Source organism: Cebus imitator, unplaced genomic scaffold (genome assembly GCF_001604975.1).
Source record: "Cebus imitator isolate Cc_AM_T3 unplaced genomic scaffold, Cebus_imitator-1.0 Scaffold15, whole genome shotgun sequence".
Taxonomy (NCBI): Eukaryota; Metazoa; Chordata; class Mammalia; order Primates; family Cebidae; genus Cebus; species Cebus imitator.
In genome coordinates, this window is record NW_016107330.1 from 10,929,539 (window position 1) to 10,947,477 (window position 17,939).

At 54.7% G+C, this 17,939-nt stretch overlaps 1 protein-coding gene across 4 annotated transcripts in view; it reads right to left on the minus strand.

Moving 5' to 3' along the window:
• The window catches only part of KIF17 (kinesin family member 17), a 46,719-nt gene that overhangs the window by 8,500 nt on the left and 20,280 nt on the right, over positions 1-17,939 (minus strand). For all 4 annotated transcript variants that reach the window (XM_017506531.2, XM_017506522.2, XM_037730496.1 and 1 more), the window contains 6 exons: positions 17,627-17,736; positions 9,689-9,836; positions 7,078-7,670; positions 5,430-5,510; positions 3,926-4,122; positions 973-1,204 (listed from right to left, as the gene is read on the minus strand). In XM_017506531.2, coding sequence (XP_017362020.1) covers positions 973-1,204; positions 3,926-4,122; positions 5,430-5,510; positions 7,078-7,670; positions 9,689-9,836; positions 17,627-17,736 — 1,361 coding nt within the window. The remainder of the gene's footprint in view (positions 1-972; positions 1,205-3,925; positions 4,123-5,429; positions 5,511-7,077; positions 7,671-9,688; positions 9,837-17,626; positions 17,737-17,939) is intronic.

The window sequence follows — 17,939 nt, forward strand, 5'->3', positions numbered from 1 at the left end:
AAAAAAAAAAAAAAAATGAAAACACAAAAACAGCGTTGTCTTGCCCTGGTGTTCTCGTCAGAGTAGTGGCCACTCCTTGATATTCTCTTGCTTACTTCTCCACTGTGTTATTTCTTACACACACAACACAGACACACATGCATGCACACACACACACACACACACACAACATACACACGTCTACACACACACACATAACACACACACTGGGAGGCAAGCTCCATGACGACAGGGACATAATCCATCGCTGTGACTGCTCTGCCTGCCAGCATCAGAACAGGGTGTGTCACACAGTAGGCACTTAATAAATGCTTTCCAGCCTGGGCAATATGGTGAGACCCTGTCTCTGCAAAAAATTAAAAACATTAGCCAGGCGTGGTGGCACACACCTGTAGTCTCAGCTACTCAGGAGGCTGAGGCAGGAAGATGGCTTGAGTCTGGGAGGTGGAGGCTGCAGTGAGCTAACTGTACACTGCACTCCAGCCTGGGTGACAGAGATCCTGTCCCTAAAAGTAAATAATAAATGCAGGCCGGGCGTGGTGGCTCACGGTTGAAATCTCAACGCACTGGGAGGCCAAAGAGGGTGGATCATGAGGTCAGGAATTCAAGACCAGCCTGACCAACATGGTGAAACCTTGTCTCTACTAAAAATACAAAAATTAGCCAGGCATGGTGGTGTGCGCCTGTAGTCCCAGCTACTTGGGAGGCTGGGGCAGGAGAATCACTTGAACCCGGGAGGCGGAGGTTGCAGTGAGCCAAGATCGAGGCACTGTAATCCAGCCTAAGCAACAGAAGGAAACTCTGCCTCAAAAAAAAATAATAAATAATAATAATAATAATAATAATAATAAATGCCTGCATGCTGTGTAAAAAGTAGAGGGCTGCCTGGCTTCCCACAGGTGTAGTGATGCCTGGGTATGAGGGTCTCGCCCACCTCTAGGAGCCCGGCCTGGGGGCTGACCCGGGCCTCACCTTCCTCTGCATCTTCTCCAGCAGCTTGCTCTTGGCCCGCACTTCCTCCTGGATGGAGTCGTAGACGTTGAGCAGCACCCAGTCCCCGCTGTCCTCATCCGCGTTCTGCAGGGCGGCCACCAGCTGCTTCCTGCGCTCATCTGCGTACCGCTTGCGCCGCTTGTGCTTCTCCTTCAGGTCCTTGTTCTTGGCCTGCTCTCCACCCACCACCTGCCGCTCCAGCAGCTGCAGACTGCCGGCACCGCGGAGAAAGCCAGTGAGACCATCTCTGCCCATCACCGAGCACCTGCCACCCAGCAGGCTCCAGGCTATGCGTGGGCCCACCAAATCCTTCCAACAACCCCACTTCACGGGGAGGGAAACCAAGGCTCGGCCACAGGATGCTGGTTGCTCAGGGTCACAACTAGATTCCTGCCCAACTCCCTGCCTGTGCACTCGACTGCAGTGGTGGGTCAGGGGGGGAATCTTCCTGTGGGCTCAGCTAACCCATCCCTCACCTGCTAACCTCCCAAGCTGCGGGTCCCCACAGCTGAGTGGGCTTGTCCTGTGTCTGAGGTCACTGGCATGATAAGAAGAACCCTGGGCTGTGAAAAATGCTCAATATACTCAGTGCACAATATTTAATCAGGCAGGATCATGTACAATACATGGTTAAGACTATTTATGTCCAAAATGCTCAAAAATGGTTAGAGTTTTGTCCTTTAAAGGTACAAATTTGGCCGAGCACAGTGGCTGGCTCCTGTAATCCCAGCACTTTGGGAGGCTGAGGTGGGCAGATCACCTGAAGTAAAGAGTTGGAGACCAGCCTGGCCAACATGGTGAAACCCCGTCTCTACTAAAAAATATAAAAATTAGCTGGGCACCTGCGGCAGGTGCCTGTAAGTCTAGCTATTCGGGAGGCTAAGGAAGGAGAATCGCTTGAACTCAGGCGGCAGAGGTTGCAGTGAGCCGAGATCATGTCACTGCACTCTGGCCTAGGGGACAAGAGCGAGACTTCATCTCAAAAAAAAAAAAGGTACAAATTTTAGGCTGGGTGCGGTGGCTCACACCTACAATCCCAACACTTGGGGAGGCTGAGGCAGGTAGACTGCTTGAGACCAACCTGGGCAACATAGAGAGATTCCATCTCTACCAAAAAAATAAAAATCAATAAAAATGTACTAATGCCAAAAAAAAAAAGGTATAAATTTTAAATACAGAGAAAGACTTATGGGAACTCCCACCTCATTGGCTAATGAAGCGCCACAAACACGCTTCAAACCTCACCTCTTTCCAAAGGGAGTGGGTAGGTGGTACCCAAAGGCTCACTAAGGATTTACAGACGGAGGAGAGGATCATGCTTGGGAGAAAATGGAGCTTTGCAACCCGAGCAGCCAGGCTCTGGCAGCTTCTGGCTTGGCTCCATGCTCCATGGCAGCTGGCACAGAAAGAAGTCACGTCTACAGCACCGCTCTGTTTAAAATCCTGCTGTGGGGCTGGGTGCGGTGGCTCATGCCTGTAATCCCAGCACTTTGGGAGGCCGAGGCGGGTGGATCATGAGGTCAAGAGTTCGAGACCAGCCTGACCAACATGGTGCAACCCCGTCTCTACTAAAAATACAAAAATTAGCCGGGTGTGGTGGTGCACACCTGTAATCCCAGCTACTTGGGCGGCTGAGGCAGGAGAATCGCTTGAACCCAGGAGGCAGAGGTTGCAGTGAGCTGAGATTGCGCCACTGAACTCCAGCCTAGGTGACAGAGCGAGACTCCATCTAAAAAAAAAAAAAAAAAAATCCTGCTGTGGGCCTCCATCAGGATGAAGCCCAAGCACTCGAGGAGGGCACACAGAGTCCTCCCTCCATCTCCCCTGCACCCCCACCCGCTCAGTCCAGCTTCACTCACTGCTCGCACATCTCTAAAAGCCCCCGCCAGGTCCCACCTCCACCCCTTTGCAGGCGCTGCGCTGTCTCTAGGATGCCGCCCCTGCAGCAAACCTTATTCCTGTTTCCTCTTCTGTGAAGGCTCCCAGCCTTCCCTCCACACCACACTAAAAACAGCCAGGACACGTGCCAAGTGTGTGCTATGTGCCCGGCACGGGGCTGCCACACTACAAGTATTGCCTCATTTTCACCCTCACCACAAGCTTCTCACTCTGGGACTGGTATTGCCCATTCTGAAGATGGGCAGCGAAGGCAGAGAGGTTTCAAGTCGGCCCGAGGTGGCAGAGCTAGTGGAGGAGGCAGGCTGGCAAGTGCTGGAGAGCAGGGCTCTCCTGGCCAGACGTGTCTTCTGCCGTGGCCTGGGGGCCCTTGGGGGTGAGGCAGCAGCTCACTCATCCTTGGGTCCTGTGCCCCACGCTCAGGAGTTGCTCAGTTAAGTGTTTGAACTGTGGTCTCTGGACTGGGTCTCCCCCTGCTGAACCCCTGGATGACCGTGGCATGGAGGTCAGGCTGACATCATCATTAACAGAAGTGATAACCAAGGCTCAGAAAAGTTAAGTAACCTGACAAAGCCACACAGCAAGTGAGGAAAGCCCAGCTCCGCACATGGTCCCAGAGAGGGCCTGCGGATGGCTTGTCCTGTGCGTGAGTGGGTCTCACATCAGGGAGGGCCCTGGAGGCCAGGGGGCCGGGGGCTCAGCTGGGACAGGAGAAAAGCCTGCAACCCCCTGACCTGGGACTCCTGAAACCTGAAGGTGGGGCCCTGACAAGGCCGGGAGGGTGAGACGCCCTCACTTTCTCCCTAGAGTGGCTGCTCCCCAGTAGGTCTGACAAGGGATGCTGGTGGCAGCCTGTGGAGCTTCCGGAGCAGAGCCCTGCCCACCCAGTCCCCACTGCACCTGGAGAGGGGATCAGGGCCGCCCCACCCCATTAGAAGGGAGAGCTGGGAAGAGCTATGGCACCCCCACTCCATCCTGGAAGGCAGCCCCTTCCCACCCCCACCAGCTCCCGCCAGCCCCGTGCTCTGCTGCTTACCGGGCTAGCACTTGCTGCTGGTCCGCTACGGGCAGCACTGCCACCTCCACGCCCATGCTTTCCCTCCTCACGTTGGCCATGGCTGGCGGGGGCTGAGGCTGAGCCCCCGGGGCCATTGGAGCCTCAGCCTCTAACCCCATGCCAGGCTCTGCTGTCGGCACCATCTCCAAGGCCACTTCCGAGACCAGATCCGCCTCCTGAGTGTGAAGAGAAACCCAGGTGGAGGTGGGAAGGCCACCCCCGTGATGGCCCCCCGGCGAATCTGTCTCAGAACACGGCCATTCCGCGGGCTGCAGCCGGGACACATCACCTCTGGCTCGGGGACATCAGTGACACAAAAACACGCCCTATTAAGTTCTTTTTGTTGTTGTTGTTTCTGAGGCACGGTCTCACTCTGTCACCCAGGCTGGAGTGCAATGGTATGGTCTCAGCTCCCTCCAACTTCCGCCTCCCAGGCTCAAGCGATTCTCCTGCCTCAGCCTCCTGAGTAGCTGGGATTACAGGACCTGCCACCATGCCCGGCTAATTTTTGTATTTTTAGTAGAGACAAGGTTTCACCATGTTGGCCAGGCTGGTCTTGAAATCCTGATCTTGTGATCCGCCTGCCTTGGCCTCCCAAAGTGTTGGGATTACAGGCGTGAGCCACTGCGCCCAGGCCCCTGTTGAGTTTCTTACTGCCGCCATTCCCACTGATGCCCCCAAGCTGGGACCTCCCACAATCCAGTCTCGACAGGCAGCCGGTGCCATCTTAAAATAGAAAGCAATGGCATCCCATTCCTGGTGAGAGCCCTGCACGACTTCCCTGCGTGTTTGCAGAAAAGGCCAGCTTCCTCCTACCAGCTCCCCACCTCCACAGCCTCCCCTGCCACGCTGGCCTCCATTTCCATTGCTGAGAAAGTCAAGGTCCTTCCGGCCATAGGACCTTGGCACTTGCTGTCCCCTCTGCTTGCTGCTTCCCCTGCCGCTCCTTCATGCCTGGGTCCCACTCAGAGTCACTTCTAGCCCCGGCTGCCCTGGCCTGGCACCATCCGTGCCATGCCCTGCTGAGAGTCTGCCCCAGGCCCCATGCACAGCCCGCACTCAAGTCCAGATTGTCTTTCTATAAACGCGGGGAGATTGCAAGCCTCCTCTCGCTCCCCTGGGGTGTTCAAACCGGGCTCCCTGATGGTGTCTTAGGGGCCACTAGCCCTGACCTGGAGCCCTCATCCCTGTACACACTGGGCCTCAATTCCTTTACACAAAGGCCACCAAGGCTAAGGAAGCTTTGAAAGTCACCATCTAGAACAACAGGACTTTTTCACTCAATAAGAAGACAGTTCCTCCCACTGGACACTGCCTGGCCACGGGACATGGGCCACATGCCTGGGGAAGGCTGGGGTTGTTATTCTAAGCTCATGGATGAGAAAACCGAGGCACGGCAGGCAGGGGACAAGCTGGAGCTTCCCAGGAAGGTGAAGAGAACCCCGCCCGCCACACTGAGGGCCTGGCCCCGGGAGGTACTCACAGGCCTGGGCAGGAAGTCATCAGCCGCCTCAGCTTCAGGCCTGGCATCCCCAGGCCCCAGCAGGTCTGTCAGCACGGGGTCCTGGGAGGAGAGAGGGGTGGGGGGTGGAAGAAGGCTGATTTGGGCCAGAATCATCCTCTATTCCCCCACCCTAGGCCTCACTTCAACTCCCCAAGGCCGCCCACCACCCCTCAATCTCCCCTGCCTGTCACTCTTGAGAGAAGGGGCACAAAGTAGGAAAGAGATGAGGGGGAGAACAGTGAAGACAGCAAACGGGGAGACAGGCGTGTGGGGGGCACCTGCTGTGTGCCAGGAGCCTTGCCTGCATCTGCTCATCTGAAGCATCCCCATTTTACAGATGAAAAAACCAAGCACAGAAAAATCACACAACCAAGGAAGTGGCAGAGCTGGGATGTCTCTAAATAAACACACACAGACACAGACACGCACATGTGCATGCACACACACACGCACACATGTGCATGCACACACACACGCACACATGTGCATGCACACACACATGTGCATGCACAGACACACACACGCACAGACACACACATGCGCGCACACACACAGACACACAAACACAGACACACACAAACACACACACACACTCACAGACACACACACACACACACTCACAGACACACACACAGACACGCAGACACACACACGCACACACAGAGACACACACAGACACAGACACACACACACACAAACACACGCACACAGACTCACGCACACACACACGCGCGCGCACACACACACACACACACACACACGGGAAAGGAAAGCAGAAGACAGAGAGAAGAAAAGATGACTCTTGTTTTTCTTTGAGACAGAGTCTTGCTCCGGTCGCCCAGGCTGGAGTGCAGTGGCATGATCTTGGCTCACTGCAACCTCTGCCTCCCAGGTTCAAGTGATTCTCGGGCCTCAGCCTCCTGAGTAGCCAGGACTACAGGCGCCAGCCACCACACCTGGCCAATTTTTGTATTTTTAGTAGAGACAGGGTTTCACCATCTTGGCCAGGCCAGTCTTGAACTCCTGACCTCAGGTAATCCACCTACCTCAGCCTCCCAAATTGCTGGGATTACAGGCATGAGCCACCATGCCTGGCCAAGAGGAACATTTTTTAAAAACAAGAGGACTGTTGAAAAGGGAGAAGATGTTGGTCAGAGGGGCAGGGTGGAGGAAGGGCAGTGTCCCTGGGGCCTCATGGTCACTGAAAGGTGGCTGGATCCCCACAGACCTCCCCACCCAGTCACTATGGAGCTCACGAGCCAGTGAGGGTTGCCCAAGGCTCCTGCAGGCCCAGAAGCTCAGAGTAACCATGGCAACTGGGCAAATGTCCTGTACAGCTGTCCCTCCATCGGGCAGAACAGGTGCCCACCTGGCATCACCTTGCATCTCGACCCCAACTTCCTTATTGAATTACAGAGCACGAGACAGAGCTTCTCCTCCCCAGACCCCTGGACCCCAGTGCCCTGAACCAGCCACCAGTGCCAGAGCCACAACGGACACAGTGGAACCACAGCCACTGTGCAGAGCAGCAGAGGCCATGTGTGTGGACAGTGTGTGGACAGCGCGCTCCGGACCCCTGGCAAGCTCTGGCTGCTCCGTGTTCACATCCACGCATGACATCAGCTACCTGCACGGGGACCTTGGGGATATCTGCCTGGGGTGCGTCTGTCCTGGCTGCGGTGGAGGAGAGTCTGGCCAGCTTGGCTTCCACCTCGGCAAATGGGTCCCACAGGCCTAGTAACCCCTGCAGGGGCTCCTCCTGCAGCTCCTCTTCCTGGAGGTAGTTCTGCTCCCCCAGCAGATGCCCAGCGGACTCCTGCCCGAGGCACTCATCCAGGGAGTACCTGCTCCCAGACTGCACAATGGGCGTGCAGACCTCCACATTGGAGGGCTCCTCGGGCCCAGGGAAAGCCTCAGACACAGAGGTTTCTTCAAGCGTGGATGACTCACTGGAGCCCAGAGAAATCTCAGACTTGGAGGGCTCCACCTTGGGCAGCTCCGCAAACCTGGTGGAAAGCTCAGTCTTGGAGACATCGTCACTGGGCAGAGGGTCAGCTGTGGAGAAGACCTCGGGCTTCGCCACCGTCTCATACTGGAAAGCAGGCGGGTACTCAGACCTGCTGGCAAACTCAGCCCTAGGCATGACCTTAGCCTTGGACATGACCTCAGCCTTGGACATGACCTCAGCCTTGTAGAGGACTCCCGCCTGCAGGACAGCCTCTGCAAAATAGAGAACTTCCTTTAGGCTTTTAAAGGGTAAGAAGGAGACCCTTCCCTAGAAGGTGGCCCCAAGCCCACTGTTTCTAAGACCAGCTTAAGAGTCAGAGCCTCCTAGGCGCCCCCAGAGGCTGGCTACAGCCTGCCTGCCTTCCCATCTCTGCCCCATCAGAACCCAAACCCTGCCTCCTTCCACCTCTTCCAGGAAGCCTTCCCTGACCAACACTGATTTCTCCAATTTTTGACCTCCACAACCACCAAGTGCTGGACTCTTACATCACACCCTGCCTTGGGACCACTCTTTACACACTGGCAGGCTTCCTGGGGCCTCGTTGCCTTCCAAGGCTGAGAGCTCAGCAGATTTCATGCCCAGGTGCCCTAGGGGCCCCCGCTGGAGCGCCCAGCACAGGGCTCTTGTCCACTGGATATGCTAGATCCACGGGAGCTAAATGAATGAATGCCGTGGATGAACGTCAGAGCTCCAGAAGCCAGACGATCAGCTGGAGGCCTCATATTCAATCCGGACTAGAGGGAACACTCCGAAAAACAGAAAATTCCAGAATCTGCCCCCTCCTCTTCTCCTGGGTCTCCTCCAGGAGTGGGTCTCCCTCCCAGCTGAGGCAGGGCTGCGTTCACATGGGCCCCTTACTGCTCCCGCTCAGGGCCTCTCTTACCTCCCACCCGTTTCTTTATTGCTGTGTCCCAGGCCCCCCTAAGAGGGTCTTGATTTCCCTTTTGCTGAAATATGGCATCTACTCCCCAGCTAAATGGCCTGGATCTCTCTCAGCCTTGTTTTCCACGTGGTTATGGGCGGATTCAGGGAGTCCTACCTCGCTGGATTGGGGAGAGGCTCAGTGAGGGGGTGCAGGTAAAGCACCCACATGGTACCCAGCATGCAGTAACGCATGACAAGCGGTACTGACGGTGCGATCAGTATCGTCATCTTACAGGCCTGGATTCTACACTGTCCATGAGTGCTGGGAAGTCTGGGCTTCTGGGCAGCTGGTGTTGAATGACACTGGTGTGAGAGAACATCCTAGGATGGCGAAAAGAAGGCAAAAACTAAAGGCCGGGCGCGGTGGCTCACGCCTGTCATCCCAGCACTTTGGGAGGCCGAGGCAGGTGGATCGCTTGAGCCCAGGAGTTCAAGACCAGCCTGGCCAACGTGACAAAACCCCGTCTCTACTGAAAACACAAAAATTAGCCGGGTGTGGTAGTGGACATCTGTAATCCCAGCTACTCAGGAGGCTGAGGCATGAGAATTGCTTAAACCTGGGAGGCGGAGGTTGCAGTGAGTCAAGATCGTGCCGCTGCACTCCACCCTGGGCAACACAGCAAGACTTCATGTCAGAAAAAAATTTTTTTTTTTTTTTAAAAAGAAGACAGCCGGGCGCAGTGGCTCACGCCTGTAATCCTAGCACTTTGGGAGGCTGAGGTGGGTGGATCACCTGAGGTCAGGAGTTCAAGACCAGCCTGACCATCATGGTGAAACCCTATCTTTAAAAAAGAAAAAAAAAAAGAAGAAGAAGACAAAAACTTCCAGACAGGTAAAAAGTTGTTGCTAAGGATTAAATCCTTATTATGGGATGTGGTTGCTTTGGTAACAGAGAGGCTCAAAAGTAAGAGACACTATGGAAAGCACAGAAATGTGGGGTTCGCCTCTAAAGAAAGGGTGGCACGTCATCGCTCACAGTCTGCCTTGAGCTGGGGCCCAGCCTGCGGCTAACCCATCCCAGTGCAGTGTTGTGGGTGAGAACACTAGCTCTGGGGCCAGACTGCCTGGGTTCAGATCCTGACTCTCCTTAGCAGCTGCGTGACCATGGGCAAGTTATCCTCTCTGTGCCTCAGTTTCCTCATCTATATAATGAGCATAATTGTGGTACCTACCTTGCTGGACCCCTGTGAGGATGAAACAGACCCAAGCCTTGGGTGTGGAGAATGTTCTGTGACGTAGTTACTACAGTGAGGTGGAAAGAGGCCACCTTCCCTTGAGACAGCCCCGGGGGACAAAGAGGACCCACCTGTCTCCTTCCGCAGGTTCTCCTGCAGCGTGGACAGCCTGACATCATATGAGTTGCGCATGGCAGTGATGTCTTCTTCCAGCCTGGCCCGAGACTCCTGCTCAGCCTTATAGTCGGCTTTCAGGCGGGCCAGGCGCTCTTCATATTCCTGGGAGAGGGAGGGGTGGGCCAGAGGGCAGGCAGCGTTTTATCATCATTTTGAAACTCACCTTTCAGAATTGTTATTTTTTGTTATTCAAACGATACAGAACATGTAAGTAAGCCAAAAGAATCCAATTGTACAACACTGTGATAATTACTTGCTGGTGAAGACTTTTCTAAACTGTTCTTGATGCTTTTTGGTTTTGTTTTGTTTCTGAGACAGGGTCTCACTCTGTCCCCCAGGCTGGAGTGCAATGGCATAATCGTGGCTCATTCCAGCCTCAAACTCCCAGGCTCAAGCAATCCTCCTGCCTCAGCCTCCCAAATAGCTGGGACTATGGGCATGCCACCATCAGCTAATTTTTTAAAAAAAACTTATAGGCTGGGCCCAGTGGCTCACACCTGTAATCCCAGCACTTTGGGAAGCTGAGGCAGATCACCTGAGGCCAGGAGTTTGAGACCAGCCTGGCCAACATGGTGAAACGCTGTCTCTACTAAAATTACAAAAATTAGCCTAGCATGGTGGCGTGCCTACAATCTCAGCTACCCAGGAGTCTGAGGCATGAAACCGCTTGAACCTGGGAGGCGGAGGTTGCAGTGAGCCGAGATCACTCAAGCCTGGGTGACAGAGTGTCTCAAAAATAAAAAAATAAAAAAAAAATTAAAAAATGAAAAATTTATAGAGTAGGGGGGTCACTCTGTTGCCCAGGTTGGTCTCAAACTCCTGGCCTCAAGTGATCCTTCCACCTTGGCCTCCCAAAGTATAGGGATTCCAGGCATGAGCCACCGTGCACAGCCTCTCAGTGTTTTGTTTTGTTTTTGAGACAGCGTTTCGCTCTTGTTGCCCAGGTTGGAGTGCAATGGCATGACCTCCGCTCACTGCAACTTCCACCTCCCAGGTTCAGGAGATTCCCCTGCTTCAGCCTCCCAAGTAGCTGGGATTACAGGTGCCTGCCACCCCATGCCTAATTTTTTTTTTTTAGTAGAAATGGGGTTTCACCATGTTGGCCAGGCTGGTCTCGAACTCCTGACCTCAGGTGGTCTGCCAGCCTCAGCCTCCCAAAGTGCTAGGATTACAGGTATGAGCCACCATGCCCGGCCTTCTCAGTGCATCTTTAACAGGCCAATAACATACACATTTGTTTGCAATCTATTTTATCCACACAACAGTATATCATGAACATCCTTCCACATGGGCAAATAACTTTCTGCCCATTTGTCCTCAACCCACCAATGACAAAATATGTTTTTATTCCCCTACTCCTCTCCATCTTTGCTATCTCTGCAGCTGTCATCCAAACAGCCACCTGGTCCTCATTTCCATTCTCACTCTGGCCCCAACCTCTCGCCAACACAGCCATGGTGCCCATCCCCTGATTAGGATTTGACAATGGTGTCCCATGTTCATGGATGAAATCTAAGCTCCTCAACTTGACCTGAGTCCCAAGTGATCTGGCCCTGCCTACCCCCTGACTGCCATGATGCACATTTGGGGCCTCCTAGCCACACCCACGTCCTCCCAGCCCCAAGGCCTTTGCCCTGCTCCCTGGCAAGCACCTTCCCAGCTTAGTGACCCCCCTCAGAGAGCCCTCCCCTGACCACTCTCGGAAGCCCCCTGCACTGCTCTCTGTTCCTTCCTCTACTGCTTTTTTTTCCTTTCTGAGACGGAATCTCACTCTATCTCCTGGGCTAGAGTGCAGTGCTGCAACTTTGGCTCACTGCAATCTCTGCCTCCCAGGTTCAAATGATTCTCCTGATTCTCCAGCCTCTGCCTCCCAAGCAGCCTAGTACACACGCACACCACCACGCCTGGCTGATTTTCGTATTTTTGGTAGAGACAGGGTTTTGCCATGCTGGCCTTGAAAAGTGATGGGATTACAGGCATAAGCCACCTCGCCTGGCTTCTATTTCTTCTTAACACACTTCCTGAGCTTCTATTATGCTATTTGGGGTGTGTGTGTGTGTGTGTGCTTATGAGAGAGAGAGAGAGAGAGAGAGAGAGAGAGAGAGAAATTGTTTTTGTTGGGGTGTAGGGTTGGAAAATGCCACCTTGGGGTATGCTCCTCCCCAGGAAATCTTCATTCTGATCTTCCTGCGATGGTTTGGGAAACTTTTTCTTCTTGGGGTTGATCTTGCTGCCAGAGGCCTCTCCAGACCCATTGCTGATGGTTTCTCCTTGCAAGACAAACTCCTCTTTTCCTTGGCGATACTCCTGTTGCCTGCCCCTTGGGGTCACTAACTGTTTCCTCCTTGAATGAAGATGTCTCCGTCTGTTACTTTTTTATTGAGACAGAGTTTCACTCTTGTTGCCCAGGCTGGAGTGCAGTGGTGCCATCTCAGCTCACTGCAACCTCTGCTTCCTGGCTTCAGGTGATTCTCCTGCCTCAGCCTCCCAAGTAGCTGGAATTACAGGCATGCGTCACCACACCTGGCTAATTTTTATATTTTTAGTAGAGATGGGGTTCACCATGTTGGCCAGGCTGGTCTTGAACTCCTAACCTCAGGTGATTCGCCCACCTTGGCCTCCCAAAGTGCTGGGATTATAGGCATGAGCCACTGCATCCAGCTTTTTTTTTTTTTTCTGTTGCCCAGGCTGTAGTGCAGTGGCACAGTCTCAGCTAACTGCAACCTCCAACCCCGGGCTCAAGCAATTCTCCGACCTCAGCCTCCCGAGTAGCTGGGACCACAGGCACCCACCACCACAGTTGGCTAATTTTTTTGTATTTTTGGTAAAGATGGGGGTCTTGCCATGTTGCCCAGGCTGGTCTGTAACTCCTGACCTCAAGCAATCTGCCCACCTTGGCCTCCCAAAGCTCTGGGATTATGGGCATGAGCCACGGCGCCCAGCCTCCATCTTGGGAAGACATGCTGCCACCTGCCTGCCCAGGATCGGCACTAGCCTGCTCCTCCTTGGGGAAAGTTTCTGTTTCTTGGGTTTGGAGAGATAGGTCTCCCATTCCATTCTCCTGAGGCGCCTCCTGGGGCTTTGGCCTTTGCTTCTTTTGGGAGTTTTCAACATTTCACTACCCCAGGATGAGGACTCCTGGGATACAGTCAAGGGCAGGACACGCTTGCCTAGGGAAGGGGTGTGAACAGGTGCAAGTGGGTGTGAATAGGTGTGAATGGGTGTGAATAATGTGTGAACTGGTGTGAATGGTATGAACAGGTGTGTGTGAATGGGAGTGTGAGCTCTCAGCAGCACCCTCCTTCCTCACAGCCCTCCACAGCTGCTGTCTTCTGACACCAGGGCAAGGGCCACCAGTAGCTTCTTTTCCTTCTTTAGCTCTGTCTATCTCTCCAGCTTCCTAGTAATCTCAGGAGCTGCTTCTTCTGCCTGAACCATTGCTTCCTTCATGATAGTCTCTATTTCTTTGATTATAGTTTATTGTTGACCTCCCTCCCCTAGCAGAAAGCACCCTCCAGAGAGCAAGAACCACACCTTGTCTTTTTTTTTTTTTTTTTTTAGATGGAGTCTCGCTCTGTCACTCAGGCTGGAGTGCAGTGGCACGATCTCAGCTCACTGCAACCTCTGCCTCCCTGGTTCAAGCGATTCTCCTGCCTCAGCCTCCTGAGTAGCTGGGATTACAGGTGTGCACCACCATACCCAGCTAATTTTTTATGTTTTTGGTAGAGACGGGGTTTCACCATCTTGGCCAGGCTGAAAGGACCATCCTGTCTTGTAGCCTCAGACCCTACCAGAGGAGGGATTCGATGAACACCTGCGGAACCAGTAAATGCAAGAGCAGAACCGCAGGTTCACGGGCATGCAACACGTTCAGGCATCTGTCACACACAGCCCGAGAGACGGGCAGGCAGGGCACTATGAATTAAAGGTAGTCTGGGACCCTCTGTCTTCTGGAGTCACTGCTGGCAGAGGTGCCTGCTGCTGCAGTAAGCCAGGGAGGCGGGACAAGGACAGGGATGGGGTGGGCGAGCACCACGGCACACTCGCACCCCTCCAGATCCCTTTGGCAAATACAAAGTGGCACAGACAGCACTGATTTAGGCTCCCAGGGAGGGAGACAAGGAGATGGAGAGTAATTCAGCTGTAACCATGCATTCTTCCACACATGTTCAGATACACTTGAACCTCAAAACAACGCCTGCAGTGTTACGGAGGCCCAAGGACGCTCCATGACCAGGCAGCTCCTCAGACCCTGCAGCCCTCTCCTCCCCTGCCCCTGCTCTCGCCGCCCTCCTCACCCAGCAGGCATCAGGGCCCGTGACTCCAGTCAGCAAGCATCCCTGACTTCCTCACCCAGCCCCTGTATTGTTTTCTCCCAGCCCAGCCCTGACCCTGGTTAAACCCAGGCCTCACCCTACAATACATGGATGGAAACACACACATATGCACACACACACTTATGTACACATACACACAAGCACACACAGGCACACACAGGCATGCACACACACATGCACGTGTGTACACACGTACACTGCACACACATGCACGTGCACACATGCACACACATACACATGCACACACAAATTATTTATTTATTTATCTGAGTCAGACTTTCGCTCTGTCAACCAGGTTGGAGTGCAGTGGCATGGTCTCAGCTCACTGTAACCTCTGCCTCTTGGGTTCAAGTGATTCCCCTGCCTCAGCCACCCAAGTAGCTGAGATCACAGGCACGTGACACCACACCCAGCTAATTTTTGTATTTTTAGTAGAGATGGGGTTTCACCATGTTGGCCAGATGGGTCCTCTCATGTGAGGCTGGTCTTGAACTCCTGACCTCAAGTGATCCGCCTGCCTCGGCCTCCCAAAGTGCTGGGATTACAGGCCTGAGCCACCGCGCCCGGCCCCATTCTCACTTTTAAACATGGGCCCTGGATCTCAGGCAGGCAGGCTTCTACATGGCTGAGCCCACAGCCCCAGTCCTACCTGTTAGCTCCATCTTCCCAACCCTCCACTCCCCCCACATTCCCTGCCTGTAAATCAGAGACAGGGAGGCACAGGACTCCCTCACCTTCCCGTCCACCTGCGGGTCTACCCGGAAGCTCCACCTCCTCGGAATCAGAGCACCCAGCTCCAGGACCTTGTGCTTGCAGTCCGCCCCTCCTTCCTAGACCTCGACTTCTCCCTCTGTGCTGGATCACTCCTGACAGTCTACGAGACATGCCCTCTTGCTTCCAACATTTAAAGCATGAAAAACCCTTTCTTGGCCCCACACCCCCTCCAGCTAGCGTATCCAGCACCCAGCACACACGCACAATATGCCTGTTAAGGACTGAACGGCGGAGCTGACCCCCGGCTCCTACTTGGTACATGACACACAGCCCACCAAGGAGAAGATGCCCCTTTGTTTCATCCTCTTACAGCCTCAGAAAGCAGCAGGAAAGCCGCTAGCAGATGAGACAGAGGCTCAGAGAGCTCAACCAACCTGCCCAAGGCCACAGAGCCCATAAGGATGGACTCACAGAAAGTGAAAGCTGGGCGGACCCTAGGAATCTTCTAGTCCAAAACTCTGGCTCAGACTGGGGACCCAAGCCCGTGCCTTCTTTCCTAGAAAGACGGGCCTCCTCCCTTTTCCTGAATGAAAGGGAAACACGGTTCCAGGCGCATAGTAGGTGCTCAACAAATATGAGAGTTGTGAAAAAGAGCACATGGGAGGGAGGAGGGAAGCAGGGACAGCAGAGGGGTGGGGGGCACAGACATCTTCAACCCTTCCTCCAAGCATGGCTCACAGAAGACACCTCAGGGTTTCTTGGAATCCTGGTGGCAGTGGCATCAGGCAGTAGCACTCTGACGCAGTGGCCACTGGGCAACCCCATGAGGAGGAGGAGGCAGGCGACCCCTTCCCCAGGGCAGAAAGCACTCCCGTCAGTGGCACCTCTAGGGGCCTGCCAAGAATAGTGTCGCTTCTCCCTGGTGACCACCAGGGGGCGGCAGTGCCCTACTTACTGGACAGTGGGGACCGCTGGACACACCAGGTTCTGGGGAAGGAAGCCTCTGTCCTGCGCAGCCAGCCCCACCCCTGCATCTGTGACCAAAGGCCCCCGGGCTGCTATGTGACTCCATGCCCACTCCGAACTCCGGCAGGGTCACTTCTCTGGTTTCTGTGGGCTTGCCTGCGTTCAGCCAGGGTAGGCAGTGCCCGCCGCGGAGCTCCCAAAGCCTGCAGGGGCGGGTGGTATCCACTGGGGGCAACAACGAGCCTCTCCCCAAACAGCACAGGTCCCACCCACCACGTGCAGCCCCCGAGGCTCTAGGGTGAATTTCTCCCAGGCCTCCAGCCCGCAGAACTGAGTCCCTCCAGTTCCTCCCGTTTGCCCCAGAGGCTGGGCCCCAGGTCCCCAAAGGGTCCCCAACAGGGGCTTCCGGGGCCTGAGGGTGCACCCCAATGGGAGGCTGTAGTTGAGTGGTCGGGGTCCAGCTGTAGACACATCCAGGGCCCAGTCCCTGGAGAGCTCGCTCTGCCTGGCATTAGGTTGCACATCAGGAAAAGCCCTGGCCTTTCTAAAGGGACTGTCAGGCCCTGCGCGATGACGGTTCACACCTGTAATTCCAACACTTTGGGAAGCCAAGGTGGGAGGATTGCTTGAGCCCAGGAGTTCAAGACCAGCCTGGGCAACATAGACAGACCCCATCGCTACAAAAAATTTTTAAAATTAGCCAAGCGTAATGACACGCACCTGTGGTCTCAGCTACTTAGGAAGCTGAGGTGGGAGGAGCACCTGAGCCAGAGAGTTTGAGGCTGCAGTGAGTTGAGATTGCACCATTGCACTCCGGCCTGGGCGACAAGATGCTGTCTCAAATAAATAGGGCTGGGTGCGGTGGCTCATGCCGGTAGCCCAGCACTTTGGGAGGTTGAGGCAGGTGGATCACGACGTTGAGATCAAGACGATTCTGGCCAACATGGTGAAACTCCGTCTCTACTAAAATAACAAAAATTAGCTGGGAGTGGTGGCACACACCTGTAGTCCCAGCTACTCAGGGTGCTGAGGCCAGAATCACTTGAACCCAAGAAGGCAGAGGTTGCAGTGAGCCGAGATGGTGCCACTGCACTCCAGCCTGGGCGGCAGAGCAAGACTCCATCTCATAAATAAATAAATGAACAAAAAAAGGGACTGCCACATGTCAAACTGCACCGAATGCTCAGGTCTCAGGATGCAGCATTTAGGCGGGAATCTCTGGAAACCAACAGAGCAGGGAGTCAGGGATGGAGCCAAAGGCAGGAGTTGGGAGCCCTCCCCCACGCCTGGCAATGGAAATCCAGCTCTGGGGATCCACTCTGCCTCTGGAAATCAGGGGCATCACCTGACCCGCTGCTTCCGAGGAATGTTGGGAGGCACCCACATGAGAGAAGCCAGGTGCCCCAGGTAGCAGCTTTTTCCAGCAGGCCAACACCACACACCCGCTGGCCAAACAGGCTGCCTGGCTCAGACCCCCGTTTGTTGGCGGCTGCTGGGGGACAGACTCCTCCCACCCGACTGCCTCACCTCTGCAGAGGCCATCCACAGCCACCCGTCCTTCAAAAGGGGAGACCACACCCCGGAGATGCACCCGGACCCTTCTATTATCACGACGCAGGCCCTGAGGCGGCACTGACTGCAGTCTGGAGTCAGGAACCCAAGTTCAAATCCTGCCTCAGACTCTTTGCCATGTGACCTTGGGCAAGTCCTGGCATCTCCTTGAGCCTCAGCTTTCTTAAGATCAACCCCAGGGTGAAGGTGTGGTGATATCACACTGGAGCTGCGCCCTCCTTGGACCCCAAGAGCAGCCCTGCCCCTCCTGCTGGGCCCCACCTGCCTGCCCCTTCTCCTTGTTGCCACCCGCGTGGGTCTCACCTCCCGGATCAGCTGCTTCTCGGCTTCCATGTCATACTGGATCACAGGCGGAGCCAACAGCTTCTCCTCCACCTGCACAGGGTCTGGGGGCGCCTGACTGGACAGCAGGGCTGGGGGAGACACAGAAATTAGCAGCCAGAACGAGGAATTAGCACATGATATGCAGGAAGTAAGCAGTAATCTGTAAAAAGACGACCTCATGGTAGGCCAGGCATGGTGGCTCATGCCTGTAATCCCAGCACTTTGGGAGGCCAAGGCAGGCAGATCACAAGGTCAGGAGATCGAGACCATCCTGGCCAACATGGTGAAACTG